A 22,342-nucleotide genomic window follows, 5' to 3' on the forward strand; every position below is an offset into this window, starting at 1 on the left:
CGTTTAACATTACACGAATTAATTGGTGCATACTTAAACTTGCACAAATCAGAAGGTGCGTATTCAATAGCCACGACATGGATTTAGCTTCACTTAACACTCCACTAATAGAATAGATTGTCTTATAGCCTGGATTTTTCTCCAAAACGAAAGTTATCTTCTTATTCACTGCATCCCCAACAGATCCTTTCACACCTACCAGAGAAGCAACTGTTGAGCGAACAATTTCAAGATTGTCTGAAAGGCTAGATGATGATTTCTCCAAGGATTCAATAGTACTACTGAGACGCGAAAAATTGCTCTGAATGTAGGCAATATCATGCTTAAACTTCCCGTCATCAAACATTTGTTTCGCTATTTCTATGGAATATGCATCTTCAGAATCAAAATGTTGTAACACGTGTTTCACTGCATCAAAGTTCGTAGCATAGTAACACACAGCATCAATCCAGCTTCCCCACCTCGTTAGTACCGGCTGAGGAGGAAGAGGTAGTTCAGGGAACAGTTCTTTAAATTTCTCAACTCTACTGGGAGCCTTCAAAAATACCTTCTTTGTATTTGAAATTAATGCATCCACATGTGAAAATCTAGAACGAACAAATGCGATGAAATGCGTGGGCAAGACAAGTTAGATGTAACAGCTTCGGGTACAATACTTGCAAAGCTTCTGCGGCTTTGCACATGTACAGTGCTGCATCAGTCACTAGAATGAAGACATTGTTATGCTTGATACCATCAGGCCACAAAAGTCCCTTAGGATCATTAAAGAGTTTTGCAATGGCTTGATGGTTGCAATCCGGCAACAAATCACTAGTTAACAAGATAGGCTAGCTGACTTCATTATCTTTCAACAAACCTATTACAACATTACCAACATGTCGCCCCTCTACATCAGTTGTTTCGTCAATTGACACCCAAATAGGACCATCACCGATTTCCCCACGAATAGAGTTCATCCGCCAAACCAATCCGCCAAACTACGCTTCAATACTATTTTAAAAGGGTGGAACGCAGTGAAACAATATAAAATAAGTAAATAAATAAAAATTAAAAATTAAAAATTAAAAATAACGCAAGCACTTTTAAATTCAAAGAGAGATGAGTGTTTTCTTCTTTCCAAAGTCTATTGTTGAACAGTTTTTGTATGAAAAATCCCGATAAAACATGAAAATATCAAGAAATATGTAAAATTATGTGCTCATGAGTAAAATATGTAATTATATGTACATAAATGTAAAATATGTAAATATATGTACTTTCAAATGGGTGTTTTTAGGCACTATGGGTCACAAATGACATTATTACCCTGATTTGGTATAAAAATATAACCCCTACAAAAATATGTAATTAAATAATTATCCGGGCCCTAGTAATAAGGTTATGCCCTTTTCAAATCATTAACTGTTTCAGTGTTCATCCGAAAAGAAAAGAAAAGAAATCAAAATTGATTTATATTATTTTGCTTAACGTAGTCAACTTTAGAAAAAAGATACGCAGGCTTAGAAATGAAATAGACAAGTACCATCTATAGGGATAACTTTTCTCTTTCTTCTTCTTCTTTTTTTTATCAGTTTCCTAAGTTTCACATTCATAACTACCAAATGACCCTACGTATTACTATGGGTAAAATTTTGTGTTACTCCTGCGCTTTTCATGTATGTAGAAGTCGTGAGAACTCGAAGTCTTGTAAGGAATTAGAATGCCTTACATGGGAATTTTAGACACAGTGAAAATTATAACAATTAATCCTTGCTCTAAATATGTTATTAGTAAAAATTTCAACGTAAACTCGACGAAGATAAAACCCTACTTTGATGGCCACGAAAGCGAGAACCAAATGTAAAAAAAAAAAAAAAAAAAAAAAAAAAAAAAAAAAAAAAAAAATCCCATTCGTAGTAACCGTGTGTGGGTCCACTTCAATGACAGTTTGACCAAAATCAGAGGTGTTCAGTACACTGCATAGGATATTCATTGGAATTGTGAGATTTTTTTTCAAAAGAAAAATCCAATGATCGAAAATTCAGAAACTAAGACAATTAGCAGTCATTTCTAACTTGTTTCGTGTGTGGTGATTTTAGGGTACACCTTCCATGGGTAATTATTTCCACTTAGACCTACCTTTACGGTTTCTACAGTCCCCTACTGTCTTCAAAACATTTTGTACGATGCTTTTTTGACTACTTGAACACCACTATTAACTCATTTCTCCTGTAATTTTTTTTGGCTCCCAATACTAGTCACCAGAAACTGTATAAATGTATGTTGAGTTAGGAAGTTTTTTTTTTTTTTTTTTTTTTTTACGGATACAGATCTGCTGCCCCCCCCTCCAGGGTGGAATGGTGGAAAGGGGTGGGATGGTTTAGTAGCACAGGGTAGGGTAGGGTACTAATACCAATTGCCACTGTCAGTAACTAGAGATTTTTGATACCCTAGGAAGGTTAAAATAACACGCTAGTACTACAAGACAAATTGAGTTGTTTTCACAACTTAATTTTATTTTGCAATGTATTCGTAGTACATGGAGTTTGATCTTGTCTTTTTGTTTCAGTAACGCATTTTGTAGTACTAGTCCTACCGGCGGTAGCGTTACAATATTATAAGAATACAGATAATTTAACACATATAATCTAATTTACTTTTAACTATACTTTTTTTCTTTTGATGGACGATGAAATTTTTCGCAAACGTGAATATGTACTAAGATATAGCTGTTATTAACCTTGTGTGCCATCTATCTCGCTTTCTTACAAGATTCACTACATAGTAATGTTGCAGAAATCTCTGATGAGTGTCCACAGAAAGAATGATATCACTTGTAGGCATGTGCGCCGACTACGTGGGTGCTCCGGGGCTCCGACACCCACACAAATAATCTTGTGGGTGCACCGCACCCACAAGATTTTTATTTTTGGACCCGAGTTTGACCCCGTTTTTCTTGCGTTTAAGTTAGCCGTCTAGCGACTGAGCTAGGGCAGCTCCAACTTATTCTTACAGTACCGGAATATTTTACTTTATCACTGCACATCCCTTTGTGACAGTGCTTATAAAAGATTTTAACTAAAAATAAATCACTCAAATGTCGAGATTTCCTTGAAAACATATACGTAAGCTAATACGTCCCAACATTGATATGCACCCACAAAAGTTTTGGAAAGTCGGCGCGGTTGCTTGTAGGCTATTTATTCATTTTTGCTTTGCACAGTGTACTTACAGTTGTCAGGCAAGTCTAGTTGCCTGTGAGGTTATTGGAATCCATGGCTGTGCATCAAATATGAAAGTAATTTTCTTGCTTCTCTTCGGAAGTAGAAGTAAATGACAGTATAAATGGAAGTTACATGAGTAATCCCATAGCAATTGTTTATGGGGTATCTGACTGTGAGTCGATTGGAGAATGGGTTCCCACCAAGGGCGCCCATGTTGTGGTTTCCAAGGGGGGCAAGTATAAGCAACGTTTCAAAAATAGTTTCAAATTTTGCTGTAACTAATGTAAACATTCTATTGGATTTTCGATATTCTGAAGTACAATTTCCTCTAGGGGGCGCGCGCCCCACCTTGCGCCCCACCTTGCACCCCTGATGGACACGCTTGGTTGTCACTACTCAAACAAATTCAATTTACTCTCCTGAGCAATGTAAAGTATCATCTAAAGGGGGAAATAAAATACTACGAAGAAAATTACACTTTTTTCCGAACATTTTTGCTACAGACTAGAGTGATACTGTAAGTTTGTTTGCAGACCTAAAAGGCAGGACAATAACTATGGAGTTAAGGTTAAACAACAAAGTCTCATTCCGTAGTAACCATCACAAAATTTGCAGACCGCAACACAAAACAAATCCTCAGTTGGTTGATACACATACACTTGCTCCTCAGTTGGTTCATTAGAGTTTAGTGTCCTCTTAAACAGCGAAGCTAAATAATATGTGGCTCTCAGCTTAATGCGGATACGAACCACATGAGTTCCAACCGGAAATCGAGCCTGCATCTCTCGCATTAATTATATGGAAAGGAGGGAACTCAAAACATCTTGGTATTTGAAGGCGGCGCTGAGAGTCCAGCGGTATTGCCACGTTTATTTTGTACACATCCACGTCTATCCTCTGCCACCTGATCGCGCTGTAGTTCGTCTGCTTGGCCATAGCCACACCCCTTAGCACTCAGCAACATTGCGTCAGAGCTTGCGTTTTATTCGTCTAGCTGAAATGCCAAGATGTTTGTCACAGGCTTTAGAATGCAAATTTTGTATTGCATTGATGCAAACCCTCCAGAATGATATCCAAAATTGCAAAAGATCAGTGTTGCATAGTGTTAAAGGATAAGAGCTGATTTCTTTTTTTTTTTTTTTTTTTCAGCACGGATACAACGAAACAACTCAACAAGAGATGCGGTTCTCGAGGTTAGTCATGTCGATCATAATTAACAACAAAGTCGCAACAAGTTAACTGCACAGAGGTATAATGACGCTTCTGTTATGGCGAAAAAAAACATTAATGGTCTGCACAGGGCCACAAAGTCTTAGTGGTATCACATCTGGCTCTTCGGATCTCTAGTTTAATGCCAGCTCCCACCAAGTGTGCTTTGTGGTTGACAAACATCGTATACGTGGGTTTTCTCGGAGTTAGCTAGTATCCTCCCACTTTTGTCGATTCACAATATCAGCTATCTCATCACTGTCTCCCTTATCTCAAATAATGTGATGTCACACTTTTCAAAAATGGTTTGAAAACTAAAGTTCGAGGAAAAAATATTACTAATCATTATTTCTTCATTGTTATATATAATCTATGTATTGTTATTATTATTATTATTATTATTATTATTATTATCCTACTACTACTACGAAAGGGGTGAACTGGCAAACTTTGGTCCACCCGCCTGAACTACCAAGTTGGACCACCACATGCATTGACTTCTACTACATTTATTAGTACGGCCATCGATTGTTTTCTAACCCAAGTTTACAGTTTGTCTATTCTGAATAATCTCTTATATTTCTTGAGCATTATCAGAGTTCCACGTCAGTTTTTGTTCAGCTGCTATTTTCAATCCGCTATATTGGATAAATTGACCATTTTCAAATCATATGACCAACTTTATTTTTCCTATTCTGATCATCTCAAACAAGAGTCAGAAGTCGAAGTGATGGGACATCTTTGTACACACTATACTAGTTGTAAAACTGGCCCCTAAACTAGTTGTAAAACAACAGTAGACCTCCAAGCTATGTAAATTCAATATTGAAACACAAATAATAATAATAATAATAATAATAATAATAATAATAATAATAATAATAATAATAATAATAATAATAATAATAATAATAGAGCAATTAGTAATAAATATATCAGAACCAATATTGAAAAGGAAGTAGCTCTAATTTTCACTCCCCTGGTTTCAGAAGAGAAGGAAGAGCTAAGATGAAACTTACTCTTCGGACGCTGAATCCACACCTTTGGGACTCTGAATCCATTATAAACAATTCTCGCTATCTCTTATTGTTTTTGTTTTATGAAACTTACTCTTGGGATGCTAAATCCATTTTAAAACAATAATTCCCTCTATCTCTTACTGCTTTTACTTTATGAAACTTACTGTTTGGACCCTGAATCCGTTTAAAAAATTCTCGCTATCTCTTACTGCTTTTACTTTATGAAATTTACTGTTTGGACGCTGAATCCATCTAAAAAAATTCTCGCTATCTCTTACTGCTTTTACTTTATGAAATTTACTGTTTGGACGCTGAATCCATCTAAAAAAAATCTCGCTATCTCTTACTGCTTTTACTTTATGAAACTTACTATTTGGACGCTGAATCCATCTAAAAAAAATTCTCGCTATCTCTTACTGCTTTTACTTTATGAAACTTACTATTTGGACGCTGAATCCATCTAAAAAATTCTCGCTATCTCTTACTGCTTTTACTTTATGAAACTTACTGTTTGGACGCTGAATCCATCTAAAAAAAATTCTCGCTATCTCTTACTGCTTTTACTTTATGAAACTTACTGTTTGGACGCTGAATCCATCTTAAAAAAAATTCTCGCTATCTCTTACTGCTTTTACTTTATGAAACTTACTGTTTGGACGCTGAATCCATCTAAAAAAAACTCTCGCTATCTCTTACTGCTTTTACTTTATGAAACTTACTGTTTGGACGCTGAATCCATCTAAAAAAATTCTCGCTATCTCTTACTGCTTTTACTTTATGAAACTTACTGTTTGGACGCTGAATCCATCTAAAAAAAAATTCTCGCTATCTCTTACTGCTTTTACTTTATGAAACTTACTGTTTGGACGCTGAATCCATCTAAAAAAAATTCTCGCTATCTCTTACTGCTTTTACTTTATGAAACTTACTGTTTGGACGCTGAATCCATCTAAAAAAATTCTCGCTATCTCTTACTGCTTTTACTTTATGAAACTTACTGTTTGGACGCCGAATCCATCTAAAAAAAAATCTCGCTATCTCTTACTGCTTTTACTTTATGAAACTTACTGTTTGGACGCTGAATCTATCTAAAAAAATTCTCGCTATCTCTTACTGCTTTTACTTTATGAAATTTACTGTTTGGACACTGAATCCATCTAAAAAAAATTCTCGCTATCTCTTACTGCTTTTACTTTATGAAACTTACTGTTTGAACGCTGAATCCATCTAAAAAAAATTCTCGCTATATCTTACTGCTTTTACTTTATGAAACTTACTGTTTGGACGCTGAATCCATCTAAAAAAATTCTCGCTATCTCTTACTGCTTTTGTTTTACTCAAACTTACTCCTGAGACGCTGAACCTGAAAAAAAATCTACCTATCTCTTATTTTTTGCTTTATGAAACTTTCTCTTGGAACGCTGAATCCATTTTTAAAGATCTCACTATCTCTTACTGCTTTAAAAACAAATTCTCCCTATCTCTTACTGTCTTTGCTTTATATACATCAAAACCAATTGAAAGTCGAATTAGTAGTAGATTTCTGTCACTACAGTCTGCAATAAAGAAATGAAGTGATAGTAAAAAGTATTCTTGCGTACTGAATTGTTAATAATAATTTCTTCTTAATAATAATTTCTTTTTCTACCACTCAGGTTTGAGTAGAGAGATAAAGGCCAACTTATTCTTTGGAGGTTGAGTCTCTATTTAAAAATAATAATAATAATAATTTATCGTTATCTTTTACCGTTTCCGTTCTGTGAGGATCAATATTGAAACTGTAAGTTATAGTGAATTTGTAACATTTTCACTTTGATTAGAGACGTAGTCGCTAACGCACTCGCCTTCGGTGCGAGTGGTCCCGGGTTCGATTTCCGGTGGGGTCACTCGGTCGTAAAAGTGCAACACGCTTTTTCAGGCCAGCCACCCTGAATGAGGTTTTCCTGGGTTTTCCTTATTCACACCAGGCAAATGCCGGGGTGGTACCTAACTTATAGGTCCCAGGCCGTTTCCTTCCTTCCCCAATCCTTTCTTCCTTCCGTTTCCCCGATGTGTGCTCGCCGAGGGACGTCATCCCTCAAATCGTGAAGGGTTTAATAGCCTTAGATGCCGAAAGCCCAGAAATCTAAATCCTAAATCCCAAAATCCTTTGAGTAGATATATAAGCGGTGGTATCCGTTCTTGGGACATTCGATCGATTCCAGATTCTTCTCATCAAATATCGTTTTTGCTGCTCCACAGAGGCCAATGATGAAACCGGAAATTGTACATTTGTATAAAGGGTTAAATGAAGAGATGCAACTAATCTTGGAATATTGAATTAATTCCCGAATAATCACTTTTTGTTATGTACTTCCTCCGAAAAATCACTTCTTGCTATGTATTCCCTTTTTACTATGGTACCTGTCGACAGAGAGACGGATAGGCAAATCTGTTCTATAGGACTTATTGCGGTTATGTATAGCATAGTTTGGAAGTCTTAAAAGAAAGGGCAAGGTGAAAAAGGTCTTCCCCAAACTACCTGCAAACTTCCACCTGGATCAAATCAGTACTTTTTCTGCACCAAAGATGATATAATTAATCATTTAGCCTGTAAAAACTGCTCGAAATTTTGGGCGTCTAGGATAAGCTCTCTACGAATTACATGCACGATTCGCCACTGAAATACACATTATGGAAACAAACAAACAAACAAAAAACGCATATAATTACGAAGATACAGAAGTTATTTTATTGTCTCATGCTATTAGAATTTTGAACATGTATTGAGCTCAATAAATAATCATGCAAAATAAATGATAGCAGAGAGAACTTATTAAAATGTGAGAATCACACTAATTTGATAATAATAGCCCTCTCACTGAAGACAAAAGAAAGAAAAGAAAAAAACAAAAGGTTGTAAAACTTGTCAACGGACCAGATCAGTTTCTTCCCTATCCTATGGCAACCAATTCTCAGCACACATGTTTCTCATATGTTTGTAAGCGTGTGTTCCTGTGTGTGTGTGTTTTCACCTTCAGCTATGCAAAAATTATTATCGATAACTTAAATTGTTACATCAGACAATGTCAAGGCCTTTAAAGATTGGGTGTGGCTCATTCAGAAGTCCCTATATATATTCAGAAGAGGAAATATCACTTGTCACATTCTGTCTACGAGATTTCCCGCAGGCTGTGAATCATGAGAACTTTGGTAAGTTATTAATATGAGAAAACATGAGTTATAGTTTCAGCTTTTAACATTAATTCAGAAACTGTCATGTTAGAGCCGTTTATCAATAGTTCATTAGTGATAAATTTGCTACTTGTTTTCTCTTCTTTTTTTCTTTCGGAAACTAATACCAAAACATGTGCAAATGTGTGGTCCTTTTTTTGGCTAACAATATAAATTGAAACATGAATGAAAATCAGAAACCGCAACAGAGCGGTAGGCCTTTAAAAGTCATAGTTGTTCTTTATGAGTTCATTGTTGAAGTACAATTCCTATCATGGGCGGCGATTAGGGGGGGGCAGTTGCCCCCCACTTTTCTGAAATGGCCTATTAATGTTTATAGTATCAACCAGGGAAATTTGTATATTAACATTGATATACAAATATTCAGATCATGTCTTCCCCCCCCCCACACGTTTAACGTCCAATCGCCGCCACTGATTCCTATATTGCATCAATCTTGTTCTATATCAGCAGAAGATAGCAACAGAGGAAACTGTGGGATAATACTAGTTTTAGCTACACCGTTCTATGCGAGGTCCTGAATTTGATCCTTGTTGCGAATACTTGTTCCGGATACGTCACGTGGTTCGGATTCCACGTTAATCAGTAGGTCTACGTCTCATATAGCCTCGCTGCTGAAAGGGACGCTAAACTAAAAATCAACTCAACTCAACTAGTTCAGTTTTCTGTTTAAACTGCAGTTTCTGTCTCATTCAGCCACAGTGTTGAAATGGAATGTTAAAACCAAATGAACTAACCAAATTTTAACGTTATCCTGGTATATACTTTGGTGTGCTATAATTACGATATGTTACGTTAGTTTTTATTCTCTGGGTTTATTGCAAGATTTATTCTACCTTATCTGTATATTCCTTGACGAAAATTATTTTATTGATAGCGTGCAATGTTCATGCAGTTTAGATATAACTTCATACAACAATTCGTTTCTTCCTCTTGCATAAAATAAAGACAAAAATATAAATATTTTTAAACGTTAAATTTCGTTTCCTCCTTTAAAATGGCGCCTGTAAATGAGGGGTTGCTATAATAGTATTCTTGGTTGTACAAGCAAATTGCTGGTAACGCTCACAAACAATTTTGTGCTGTCTGTTGAAATTTCCCAGTCCCGGATTTGGGATCAGAGTAAAAGTCTCGAGTAGAGAGATATACCCCTTCCTCCCCGAACACAACATTCTCCATAACCACCAACTCAACGGGCTGCTTCTATTGGGCCGCGGTGACTCGGGGGGTAGACCGTTCACCTCTGGCGCATGGGGTCCCTGGTTCGATCCCAGTTCACGCCAAGTGGACTTCGTGGTGGATAAACAGTGTGTGCATGGATTTACCCAGGGCTCTCCCGTTTCCTCACACTTTCTTCAATCCACCATTTCATTCATTTCTCATCACCGTCTCCATCAGCCTACACAGCATGACCGCGGAGACCAAAATAATATTCTATTATATGACAATAAATAGAATAGTATCAGCAGTGCCCTTCGGAATACTAAATGCAACCCCCGGAACATTGTTTCTGAAATAAACACTGTTCCCAACGCACTGCTTCTAATATTCGTGAGAACAAATGCATTATAATTCAATGCTTAGTTGAACATTTATCAGTTACTTATCAGTCAGCAAGTAACAAATAGCTTTCGCGGTGAGTTACATTTTGAACAACTCCATTGTTTAATTCGAGTTTTTCGGTCTGTTCGTCACCGGGACTACATGAACAGTGATGACACCACTTCTAATTTCTTCGGGGGAGGAAAGAGTGGGGCAATCTGTATAGGAAATCTGTGTACCGGAAAGTATAGTTTGATATTACTTGACTTACGTTACAGTACAACTTATCTGAATGGGAAGGGGGAGTCCCCAGACAGAAGTAGCTACCAGGAGGGTGCAGAACCATCTGGCGTCACTGTATGAGACATCGACTTATTACTTAACGTGGAATCTATATCATACGAGTACTCACCAGGGAACGAACGTGTTTCGGGCACCAATGGCGCATATACCAATTATATAGCCACAATAGTTCTTGAGGAACCCAAAAATATTGTATTACATTTTCTGACCGATTATGTTAAAAGTACGTGAACTGTTGTGGTGTATGCAATATTTTTATGAACTTAATTTGTTTGCTACTGTTTGCTATACAGTATTCGCACACTAAAACACTTATTCGACAACAAATTGTTTGAAATCATATTGAACATTAACGAACACAAGTTACGTTGTACAAATCAGTAGATAATCTAAATGACTATTAAAGTCCCAGTACTTCCTTTAAAATCTTTTCCAGGAATTCAAAATTTGTCGGTTCGTATGAAGCTCAGACTCTTTGCTCTCTAATTGCAACGAAACTGTATCCTTTTAATTCCTAAAATTTCAACTTTACGTAAAAGACTATACAAAAAGCAATAAAATTCAGTTTTTGTGGTGGTATTAAATTACGATAGAGAAATTATTTTATTTTCCAAACAATGAATCGGTGCTAACTTTTGAATAATGGTACAATGTAAATCCAATAGTTTCTATTGAATTTAGTAGAAATTACTTTCCTGTTCAATTTATTATTATTTATTAAAGTACTGTTTGAAATTTAAATAAGACTATTATGAGATTGTGAAAAGTATTCACCAATATTTTTATTAATTTTGCAGTGTAATCTATTAGGGAGATAATGAAAACATCAAAAGCCACAGTTTCATTACACACTGAATATTGTGAGATTATAAAAGGACTGTCTTAACACATGCGTTCGATGAGTGATTAGTGACCATACACATATGCCGACATAATATCTCCGATCTATTCATCACAACCCCTGAAGATAAATGCATTTTCTGCATTTGAAAGGTCAGAAGTTAATATTTTCATCTGGCTAATTGTCCGAGAAAACTTACAAGAATTAAGAATTTTTTTTCTTTTTTATTTCAAGCGAGAAAACTTTTCTACCGCGTGACTTCTCTCATGAGCCGCCTATGTTGTTAACGTTAACATAATCCAAAAGTTGCATTGCTATTTTTGTTCATAATTCATCTTTTACCTTGGTTCTGAGATAATCTTCATAGCTAGTATTATAAAGCACAACTTCAATCAAGTTTTTCATTTTTTCTCTTACCAGTGTTTCTTCCAGACATGTTTTTTTGGGGGGTGTACCACTCCGAAATGAAATGAAATGAAAATGAAATTTTGAGTTTTACGTCTCACGGTTATGCCGGTTAGGCTAAAGGAGACGGTGATAATGAACAATGAATGAAATGGTGGAATGAAGAAAGTGGGAGGAAACGGGAGAGCCCCGAGAATGTACCACTCCGAGAAAGGGGGCCTTCCTTACACTACACCTGTTTTCACTTGAATGTGCGACATAAAGTGTGGTTCCACTGTTTACTGTTTCCTTGGCTTGGATAGCCTGCCGTCTAGGGATGCGCACGAGACAAGATTTGAGGCTGTCTCGTCTCGAAAATGTGCTGTAAAAGTGATGTCTCGACTCGACAAACGTATATTTTTCTATTGGAAGAGCTGTGTCTCGACTCGAATTTTCTCAGTAAAATTCTGTCTCGACTCGACTCGTGCGCATCCCTACTGCCATCAATTAGCGACCGGCCTCAGCATTCAAGTAATCTCTGTCATAATACCACCTCACATGAATCTAGGTTTATCTACATTTTATACCTATGAGTACTTGTCGTTGGGGTGGGTTCCAGCACACTATTAAGAAGACAATAGGTCGAGGTCCGTAATTTTCAGAATGCATTTATCCGTACCATTGCTAGGTTTGGCAAGGCGGATTAGTTTGTTAAATTGGACCTCAGCCTCATATTCGGCACAAAGACTATACAAGACGAATGTCTACAGTTTAAGGTGGAATCCGAACCACAGTGGTACATTTAAATTTCAAACCTCTCCCATAGAATCGAACTCAGGACCCCATGTGCCATGGTTTTGCATGTTAGCTACTAGACAAGGGTGGAGAGTTATTTGAGAAAGAGTTTCCCCGATAAACAAAAACGGAAGACACATTTAAAAGTAAACAGAACTCTTTTCAAGGTACTTTAAAAAAGATTTAAATTACCCTGGGTTGCCTTAAGTTTGATAACATATATATATGTTACCTTGTTACGACGTCTTGGATTACGGTTGGTGTCTTCGAGACAACTAAGGATTTGGATTACTTTTTTGTTTATTTATTGAAGTTTAATATTCCATTTTGGCACCGAGACTATTTGAGATATGGGCTTTGTAGTACAAAGTGAAATCCAAACCCTAATGCATTCAATGCTCTCACCGAGAATCAAACTTAGGACAATATTCATCAAAGATGCGCGAACTAGCTACTTCCACTGCCCTAAAAGTTCGCCCAACACTTGACTCTGCTGTCTTCTAATTAATTGTATGCAATAGGCTTATTATATTGAAAACACTATGACAGGAAGGCGAACAGAGAAACTTCGGGATGGGGACAGTTGAAAATGCAAATGCTCTACAAAGAGACTCGAACATATGATGAATTGCGTCTCGCGTGATCCAAATCCGAATGCCCAAGCCTACGCGTCAATTATCACTGGAAGCTAATAGGCTAGTAAAGAGTGACTTGGCTACTTTTGTGTTTGTATTTTTCGTTGTTATTGAAGCTTGGCATTTTTCTTATCACTTAATGAATTAAAATTTTTAACACTTTCCAAACGGGAATCGAACCTGGAACCATGTGATTAGAAGGCAAGCGTGCTAAGAACTTTTCTATTATTATTATTATTATTATTATTATTATTATTATTATTATTATTATTTTTTAAATCGTTCCAACCTGGACATTTTTCTCCATTATCATCTTTTCATGACAAAGTACTCTTGGGGGGCGCGGTGGCTCAGTGGTAGAGCGTTCACCTCCGGTGTTTGGGGTCCCTGGTTCGATCCCACCTCGCAGCGTGTGGACTTTATGGTGGTCAAACACAATGCTCGTGGGTTTTCTCGGGGTTCTCCCGTTTTCTCCCACTTTCTTCATTCCACCATTTCATTCATTTCTCATGATCACCGTCTCCTTTAGCCCAACCGGCGTGGGACGTAAAATTTAAAAATTTCATTTTTTTCATTTTCAAAGAACGCTCTAACAGAAATATGGAGGACTGCTAAGAGTCTGACTATGCTGTTCAGGATGACTCGACACCCCATTGAATTATACTTCATAATTTGAATCCGAACGCCTGTGATTACTCGACTCTTGCTACCAGCATCACTAGACCAGCACGAAGGGCATTGATTACTTCTTGTTCAACGTTGCTCTTTCAATTAAAATCTTGGAGTCACTTGTCGATATGTGTAAAATGTACTCGCCTTTGGAGCGGAAGACCCTGTTTCGATTCCTGGGGGAAGCTCATAGGGTTGGGATCCAACATTAAACTGTAGATCCACGTCTCATGTAGCCTACTTGCTCAACGGGAAGCTATACTTAAATCCAAATCAAAATTAAATAAAATTTTATGAACTTGAAAGTTACTATACTTTAAAAAAAAAAAAAAATTGGTATTTAAATATTACTGACTCGTTGTACTCATCATAAGGAAATTTTAAAACGTACTTAACGTTTCGAAATTGATGTCGCAAATCTGTATGGATGATGCTAGAAAAAGAAAAAAGGCAATAAATCAAGTAATGAATAAGTAGGAAATATTTAAAGAAGTGAAACTAAAAAAAGAAATATTTTCATTACTTCGACGGAAAGAAATGATTATGAGAAATTTTTAACACTGATAATGAAAAAATAGTGAGTAGCTGCAGTTTCTCAGTAATAGTATTCTCTCCTTGGGTGCGTAAAGTCTCTTGTGATCCAAGTTCTCGCGAGTTTCCTGTGGGTTCTTCTGTTTCCTTCCACTTGTACATTACAGCATTATCTACCATCTCAACATTACTATCTTCCTTAACCTTCAGAACAATTGATGACATGGAGATGAAACGGTAAAACCTTAAGTAAACGTTCAGACACAGGGTTCTCCAAGTGATTAGTGGTTGAAGCTCAAACGTCATACTTACAGCAGACAGTAGTGTAGTCGTGTGAGTACGTAATGCGCTGTTGTGCACCGCACGTAGCGAAAAAGTAATACTGGAAAAAAAGTACTTTTCTTTCTTATTAGCAAAATAATCGTTTTATCTATTCGTTTCAGTGATATATTTAGTGTTTGAAATAATAGCACTGTTATCAACAAAAATTCAAAACTAATTCATTTTATCAGACTCTCATTCAATGCATTAGTATAGCCATTCAATGAGGAAATGTGTCGGCTATCTTGGGAACTTTGCCAACTGGAAACGAATTAGAAGACATCTTCCTTTTGTAGACAAATTATGAACTATTTGGAATAAAATTTTCGTCAATTAACATTAAAAATAATAATACGATGATGATGATGAAGACTGTTAATATAAAATTATTGTTTCGTGTGAAAAAAATTAAAAGTTAACCCAGTTTTAAAAAAATCATTTTATTATTGTACTTGTGCATATTGTAACAAGAATTTTAGAAATTATCCCAAAAAATGCATCAAAATATTGCGATCTTGGCCAATAATTAGTTTTTGTATCAGGGGCCACAAAATTTTTCAACAGCCCCTAAATCGAGTTATCGTATTTTTTATTTTTTTTATTTTTTTATTTATTTATTTTTTTTTTTTACGAAATAAGCACATCATACTGAGTTAAGTGATAGTTTGAGTTTGGCTACACTATATGTAGTTCCCCAGATATAAGGCCTACAAGAAAAGTTTTGATTGAAATATATTAGATCTTTTGATCCAATAACTAGTCATTCTCTGAAACTAGTCATTCTTACTTCAAAAATCGTAACTTAATAACCATTCAAATCTTTTTACAGCAATTTTCAAAACTAAAATTAATTAAAACTTAAACAAAAATGTTGGAACAAAAGTAAACATTAAAAAAGTACATTTTCTTATTTTAATCTATATTGGGGGCCACGGTGGCTCAGTATAGAGCGATTCCTTACCTCTAGTGCGTGGGGTCCCTGATTCGATTCCGAACCAAGTTAGTTTGTAGTGAACATTGTGTCCGTGGGTTTTCTCGGAGTACTCCCGTTTCCTTCTCCATTCTCATTCCACCAATTATTCCATCATTATTCACTTGCCTTAATCATTTTTCCCCCTTAGGCTAACGATCATAACCGTGGAATGTTGAAGATTTCATTTCATTTCCTATTTCGTATTGTGTTAGGAGCGCGAGTAGTGATGAGAGACAGCAAACACCTTTCAGCCTAGGGACGACAAAACATTAAATCCGGCCCTGATTGTATGAAAGAAATAATACTAGGAATGCAATGGATGTACCCGATTGCAATGAAATGAGCTGAGCGAGCTTAAACTACGTAATCATTCCTGGCCATTATGCAATAATAAATGTCATTTTTAATTGTTGACAAAAAAATCGCGTGAAAACTTTTTCCCCATGTTAAGTCTATGCAAGCGTTTTTCGGTGATTATTCCTCGATGGTACATCGGATTTTTGATTTCGACCTATGTTGTCACTCAACACGACATACTCTATCAGCGTGCTAAGTTTGGTTGAGATCGGCCAAACGGTCTAGGAGGAAGCGTTTTTCGGTCATTATTCCTCGATGGTACATCGGATTTTTGATTTCGACCTATGTTGTCACTCAGCACGACATACTCTATGAGCGTGCTAAGTTTGGTTGAGATCGGCCAAACGGTCTAGGAGGAAGCGTTTTTCGGTCATTATTCCTCGATGGTACATCGGATTTTTGATTTCGACCTATGTTGTCACTCAGCACGACATACTCTATGAGCGTGCTAAGTTTGGTTGAGATCGGCCAAACGGTCTAGGAGGAAGCGTTTTTCGGTCATTATTCCTCGATGGTACATCGGATTTATGATTTCGATCTATGTTGTCACTCAGCACGACATACTCTATCAGCGTGCTAAGTTTGGTTGAGATCGGCCAAACGGTCTAGGAGGAAGCGTTTTTCGGTCATTATTCCTCGATGGTACATCGGATTTTTGATTTCGACCTATGTTGTCACTCAGCACGACATACTCTATCAGCGTGCTAAGTTTGGTTGAGATCGACCAAACGGTCTAGGAGGAGTTCGCGGACAACCAAACGGCTAACCCGAGTATAAGAGCTTCGCTTCGCTCAGCTCAATAAAGGTACCCTGTCATTGTTGGGCATTACATTCGTCAACAAACTTTTTCTCTCTTTTCCTTCTGTCTTTCTTTTTTGTAATGATTTTCAGCTTAAACTATGGTAAATTGATGGGTTAAAAAAAATGGGAGATGTATTCAACACTGTTAAGGTGCTAAGAACAGTACTGCAAAAATTAGAGCTTCTAAATTTGCAGGAAGTGTGACCTGCCATAAATGATTATTTTAATGTTGCTAATAACTAATAATCTTTATGTATACAATTAAATTGAGAAACATAACAAAGAGTTGACTTTCACTTCATAGGAATAAACTTCTGTAGTAACACTTTTTTTTTCCCTCAAATAGATTGCTTTTGCTTTGCTGGTGGCTTGCGCCCTGGCTAACCCTCAGATCTTCCAATATTCAGTGCCAGTTGTCGGCCAAGTGAGCTCCGTTGGTGTAATCCCAAGACATCAAGTAGTCAGCCATGTTGTGAGCCCTGCTGTAGCCAGATCTGTAGTTGTTCCTTCAGTGGCTGCTGTGACCTATCCAGTACAGGATACATCCAGAGGAATTCCTCAACCAGTAGAGGATACACCTGAGGTAAAAAAAAAAAAAAAAAAAAAAAAAAAAAAAAAACTTTGGTATAAACAGTTCAGAATCTTTAAATGTTGTATTTTACGAGTTATCTAAAAAATAATGTATTTGTTTCATCATTTTAATTAGTAGTATTAGTAGTAGTAGTGTTAATGTTAGATTTTAATATAGACAATGAAGGCACGGTAGCTCAGTACTATATTGTTCCCTTCTCATGCAACAGGTCCGCCGTTTAATGACACAAGATGTAAGGTTGAGGTGGACGATATCGTGTCCGTTGCTTTTTTCAGGGTTATCTAATTTCCTTCCACATTATTATTTCACTAATAATTATTTCATAATTAGTCATTTTCATTAATCACCCGACTCTTTTGGTCTATAGAGCATAAACGTTTGACTTAACATTGAAAGATCGTATTTCATTTTTATTGACACATAGTTCATTATTAGGTCTCAGTAAGCTTGGCCCTTGTAACGCCTTCCAGAAATATTATTATACATATATATATATATATATATATATATATATATATATATATATATATATATATATATATATATATATATATATATATATGCTAGTTATTTGATGTTGCGTTATTAGAAACTAAAAATGGATTGCTATCTTTCTTCAGCTTTGTGTTTTTCTGCGTTTAAACGAAAAAGTCACGTATCAGTATTGTCCTACCAAAATGACTTGGTATTAATTGTAATGCTGGCTCCTGTTCCCTATCTTTTAGATTAACTTCGTCTCCTTATCTTTACTACTCAGTGAAGAATATTATTCGCTGCATGGCTTAGTCCAGTGGCATATTTAAGGGGGCTTCCGGGCTTACCCCCCGAAATTTTATTTATTATATTAAATTAAAAGAAATGTGTTGCAGAATTTTCACATTTCGAGGAATAAAGTTAGAAAAACTCCCTCCGAAACAACATCGTAAATACCCCACTGGCTTAGTCGATTTGTTACTTGTACCTAACCTCACACGGACGTTGATTCTGGGTACGATACTCGGGCTCCTCAACATTTGAGTGGGGCCCAGCATTTGAATTAAAATTTTCATTGATTTTTTGCAAATACCTTATATAGAAATACATATACGTCAATGGGCCCTCGAGAATTAGAAAAAATCAGTCATTGCTAACAGGTATGAATACGTCATCTACTTACTCTTTGCAAAGTGAATTTGGCGTATTTTAATTTCATCACTACCGGAGTGTACCCAAACCAGTAAAATTTCAAACATTGTTTCAATATATTTCAAATACTATCTGATAGGAAACCATGTTGTAACTGTATATAGGAAAAGTCTATTTAGGAGTCCCTCCTTTGAGAAATCCTCTCTTAGAATACTTACAGCTTGTTAAAAACTCATAAACACTATAACTTCCGAATTTTGCGCGTTTGTCTGGAATGCACTACAAATAAATAATACCATAAATACATTAAGCTAAAGAGCTAGATAAACTTCTTGAGCATAATGCCCTTTGCGGGGATATGTTGTTCAACAATTAAACTATCTTCTTTGACACGAGATAGTGTGGTGTGGAAGGACTTAATTTTGTGCAATGTGGTCTTGTATGATAGTCGTTTCCCCAATTTCCTTATAAATGTTGCTTCATTATCCTCTCTCTCCGCTAAATATGTTTCTATAAAACTCGCACATGAGACTTTGTCGAGAAAAAAAAAAGAACTCTCATATAGAAATGTATATTAAAACTCAAGAGCAATTTGGAGGAAGAGTTTCACTGGGGGTACACCAAAACCTTATCTAAATTGTTATTTTATATTTTGTAGAATCATGTATCTGTATGTGTTGGCAAGTTTCCATGAAATGTTATTGTGTACAAATCTTTCGTTTTGAAGTTACAACCCATCTATGTTGAATTTAAACTCAGTGAAATCAAGAAAGTTTAGTAAAGCTCAATTCATAAAGCTCATCCGATCTTTACCGCAATTGTGATGATGATGATGATGATTATACTTGCAAGCTTAGTGATTGCACACAGTCGTGAAGCTTGACCTAGATCTATAAATTTCAGCACCCAATAGAACACGCAAGTGTGTTCCTGTCGTCAACCGTCACTCATGAAATGTTGTCAGTGTTGTCTCTTGCACTGTAGGGAGAACATCTGACGGTACAGTGTTGCCAGATGGTTGCTAAGTTTCGTTTGGTATATTTGTTGTTATTCTCGTTGTCGTCATTTTATATCTTTGATATTATTATTGTTACCGTTTAATCCGTACAATTGCTGTTTGTGTTATAGTTCTTTAAGTGCTGTTTCTCTGTCCATCATTCGCCATGTCTTCTAAGTTTGGAAATATTGTTGACGCATTTCCGTTGTTTTACGTTTTCTCAAGTGTGCGTTCGGAAGGCAGCTTCAAGAATCGTGCCGAAATCTTCCGATGCATAGCTCATGCTTCACGACTATTCGCGATTAGTTATAGAACACATTTGAAACAGTATAGTGTACAAACCTTAAATTTTCCCGGGTTCAATTCCCGGTGGGGGTACTCGGTCGAAAAAGTGTAACAGCTTTTTCAGGCAAGCCACCTTGAATGAGATTTTCCTGGATTTTCCTCATTCACAACAAGCAAATGCCTTGGTGGTACTGAACTTATAGGTCCCAGGTCATTTCCTTCCTTCTCCAATCCTTTCTTCCTTCCCTTTTCCCGGATACTGTGCTCACCGAAGAATGTCATCCGTCAAACGTGACGGGCTAGATGGCCATAAGATGCCGAGAGCCCAGAAATCTAAATCCTAAATCCTTAAATCCTTAAATTTTCAAGTTATTTGCCATTGAAGTTAGAGTTTGGATTTGTAAAAATTATTAAGTGAAGTAATTGTAGTGTGTACTTACTATAAAGAGTTTCAGAAATCAATTACATATCTTTGCCTATTATAGAAAACTTACTAGCTACTTTAATAAATCATATGAATATATATATATATATATATATATATATATATATATAAGAGAGAGAGAGAGAGAGAGAGAGAGAGAGAGAGTATTCTACATGGAAAAGATTTTTTTATTAAGGGTGCGGAAATAGGGTTAACTTCATAATTCTTTATTCATCAATTATTTTAGAGTAGCAAAGAGACCTCTACTCCCAGCCATTAGAGGGTTACGCCCTCTCTTTGACATATACATGGAAAACAATCAGTTTGCTTGTTATATTTTTTGATTACAAATCTTTAACTGCGTTTTTATTTTATTATTTTTTTTACAAAATATTCGTAAGCATGGGATACGCCCCTTTTCTACCAGGCCCTTCAATTAAATAATTACTGTACTTATTTTCAATTATTCAGTTTTCTTTTGTTTGTTGAAATTTCAGGTGAAACAAGCCAAGGCTGTGTTTGCTGTGAACTACCACAACGCCGCTGTTGCCGCTGCTCTGGCTCCTGACACCCGCAAGAAACGCGATGTTGTTGCTGTTAGCCACGTACCAACAGTCAGCCATCTGAGCTACAGCGCTGTTCCCGTATCCGCATACTCTCCAGTTGTAGCTTTCAGAAGCAACACCCCAGCCAGCACTTACCCTCTGGTCAACAGTGTCGTAGGCGTCCCTTCGCATGTTGTTGTCCATTAAGGTCTTAAAAGAAATCTTTCCTTCTGTACATTAGCCATATTTCAATAAAAATGCATTTTTTGTAATTAGTTTGTACCTTTATTAACTTTTTTAGAACCTAAATTAAGATACAAGATGTTTATGTTTTACAGGATATTCTTGAAGTCGTCAGCAAATTTCAAAGTGTTATAGCTTGACCTAACCGTATTTAAATAAAACACCTAAAATTCAAAAGACGGAGTGTATAAGTTAATGCGCAAATACGCATATGTAGGAGTGCCACCTTTCCTGAATTAGACGATACATCTTGAATTTTAATAACATTTTCAGCGTCCGGAATTATGACGTACTACATGGCGGAAAACTAAATTATCTAGAACACTTACAAACTATGCATCACTTTTTTTTTTTTTTTTTTTTTTTTTTTTTTTTTTTTTTAGTAACATTTGTAGGGATTCCACCGACAATGACGGATGTTTGGTTGGTTGTAGTTTAGCATCCCGTCACAGCATCAAGGCTATATGAGACATGCGTATCCAGTTTAAATTGGAAATCAAATCACCACTTCAAATTTCAAGCTTCTCCCATTTGAAATAGAACCTGTGACCCCATTTACCAAAGGCATCAATAACAGTATACAAAGTTATTTTTATTAAGAAACCTAAAGTTTTTTTTACTTATCTTCTTTTCCTTAAGTTATCACTACATACTTAATATGAATTATGTTCATAGGTAATTTAATTAAAAATGGTTAATCCTAACTGCTACTTTTATGCTTTAAAGGTAGAATGATATCACTGCTTATAATTCTTAATATAAGTAAGGACTACATGATAGTTTTTTAAGTGTCAACTAGTTTTCAAACAGGTTCAACTTTCGTTTTATTCCCGGGTGGGGGTGGAACTCGGGAGCGGGGGCTGCGCTGATTGCAATGACTCATTATGCGAAACTTTCACTAGACAGGTAGCTAGACAAACATTTTGCAGTGACGATTGTCCGGGTATCAACCAGTGGGGATCCATGAAAAGGAGTGAGGGGCTCTTGCGCCCCTTCATGCGGAGTAAAATATATAAATTAGTTCCTAACGAAGCACTTTTTCAAGTACTGCGGAAAAAAAAAGTTTTAAAATTTCTCTCAAAGGGAAGATTCTGAGTGCGTTCTCCATTCATTGCAGAAAATGTAGGTCCTATGCGTTTCCAGTTCATGCTAATCTTGGATTCTCTCGTGTTGAACAACATGGCTTTTCTCAGTGCCGCCTCAGGAAGGGCGGAGATAAATAGGTATTATATATCCCAGCAAATGAGACTTCAACGGATGTGATTGATCTCATACGGCAGCTAGAACAGCAGATGAATTCCATGACACAGCAAA

At 36.3% G+C, this 22,342-nt stretch overlaps 1 protein-coding gene across 1 annotated transcript; it reads left to right on the plus strand.

The window, feature by feature from the left end:
* The first annotated feature begins 8,559 nt into the window (after positions 1–8,559).
* LOC145686556 (uncharacterized) lies at positions 8,560–21,057 on the plus strand. Its single transcript, XM_081759992.1, has 3 exons — positions 8,560–8,623; positions 17,164–17,400; positions 20,738–21,057. The coding sequence occupies exons 1-3, from the start codon at positions 8,612–8,614 to the stop codon at positions 20,990–20,992; spliced, it is 504 nt and encodes a 167-aa protein (XP_081616118.1). The 5' UTR covers positions 8,560–8,611; the 3' UTR covers positions 20,993–21,057.
* The last annotated feature ends 1,285 nt before the right edge of the window (positions 21,058–22,342 follow it).

Source organism: Thermobia domestica, chromosome 5 (genome assembly GCF_964235325.1).
Source record: "Thermobia domestica chromosome 5, izTheDome1.hap1.1, whole genome shotgun sequence".
In the NCBI taxonomy this organism is placed as follows: Eukaryota; Metazoa; Arthropoda; class Insecta; order Zygentoma; family Lepismatidae; genus Thermobia; species Thermobia domestica.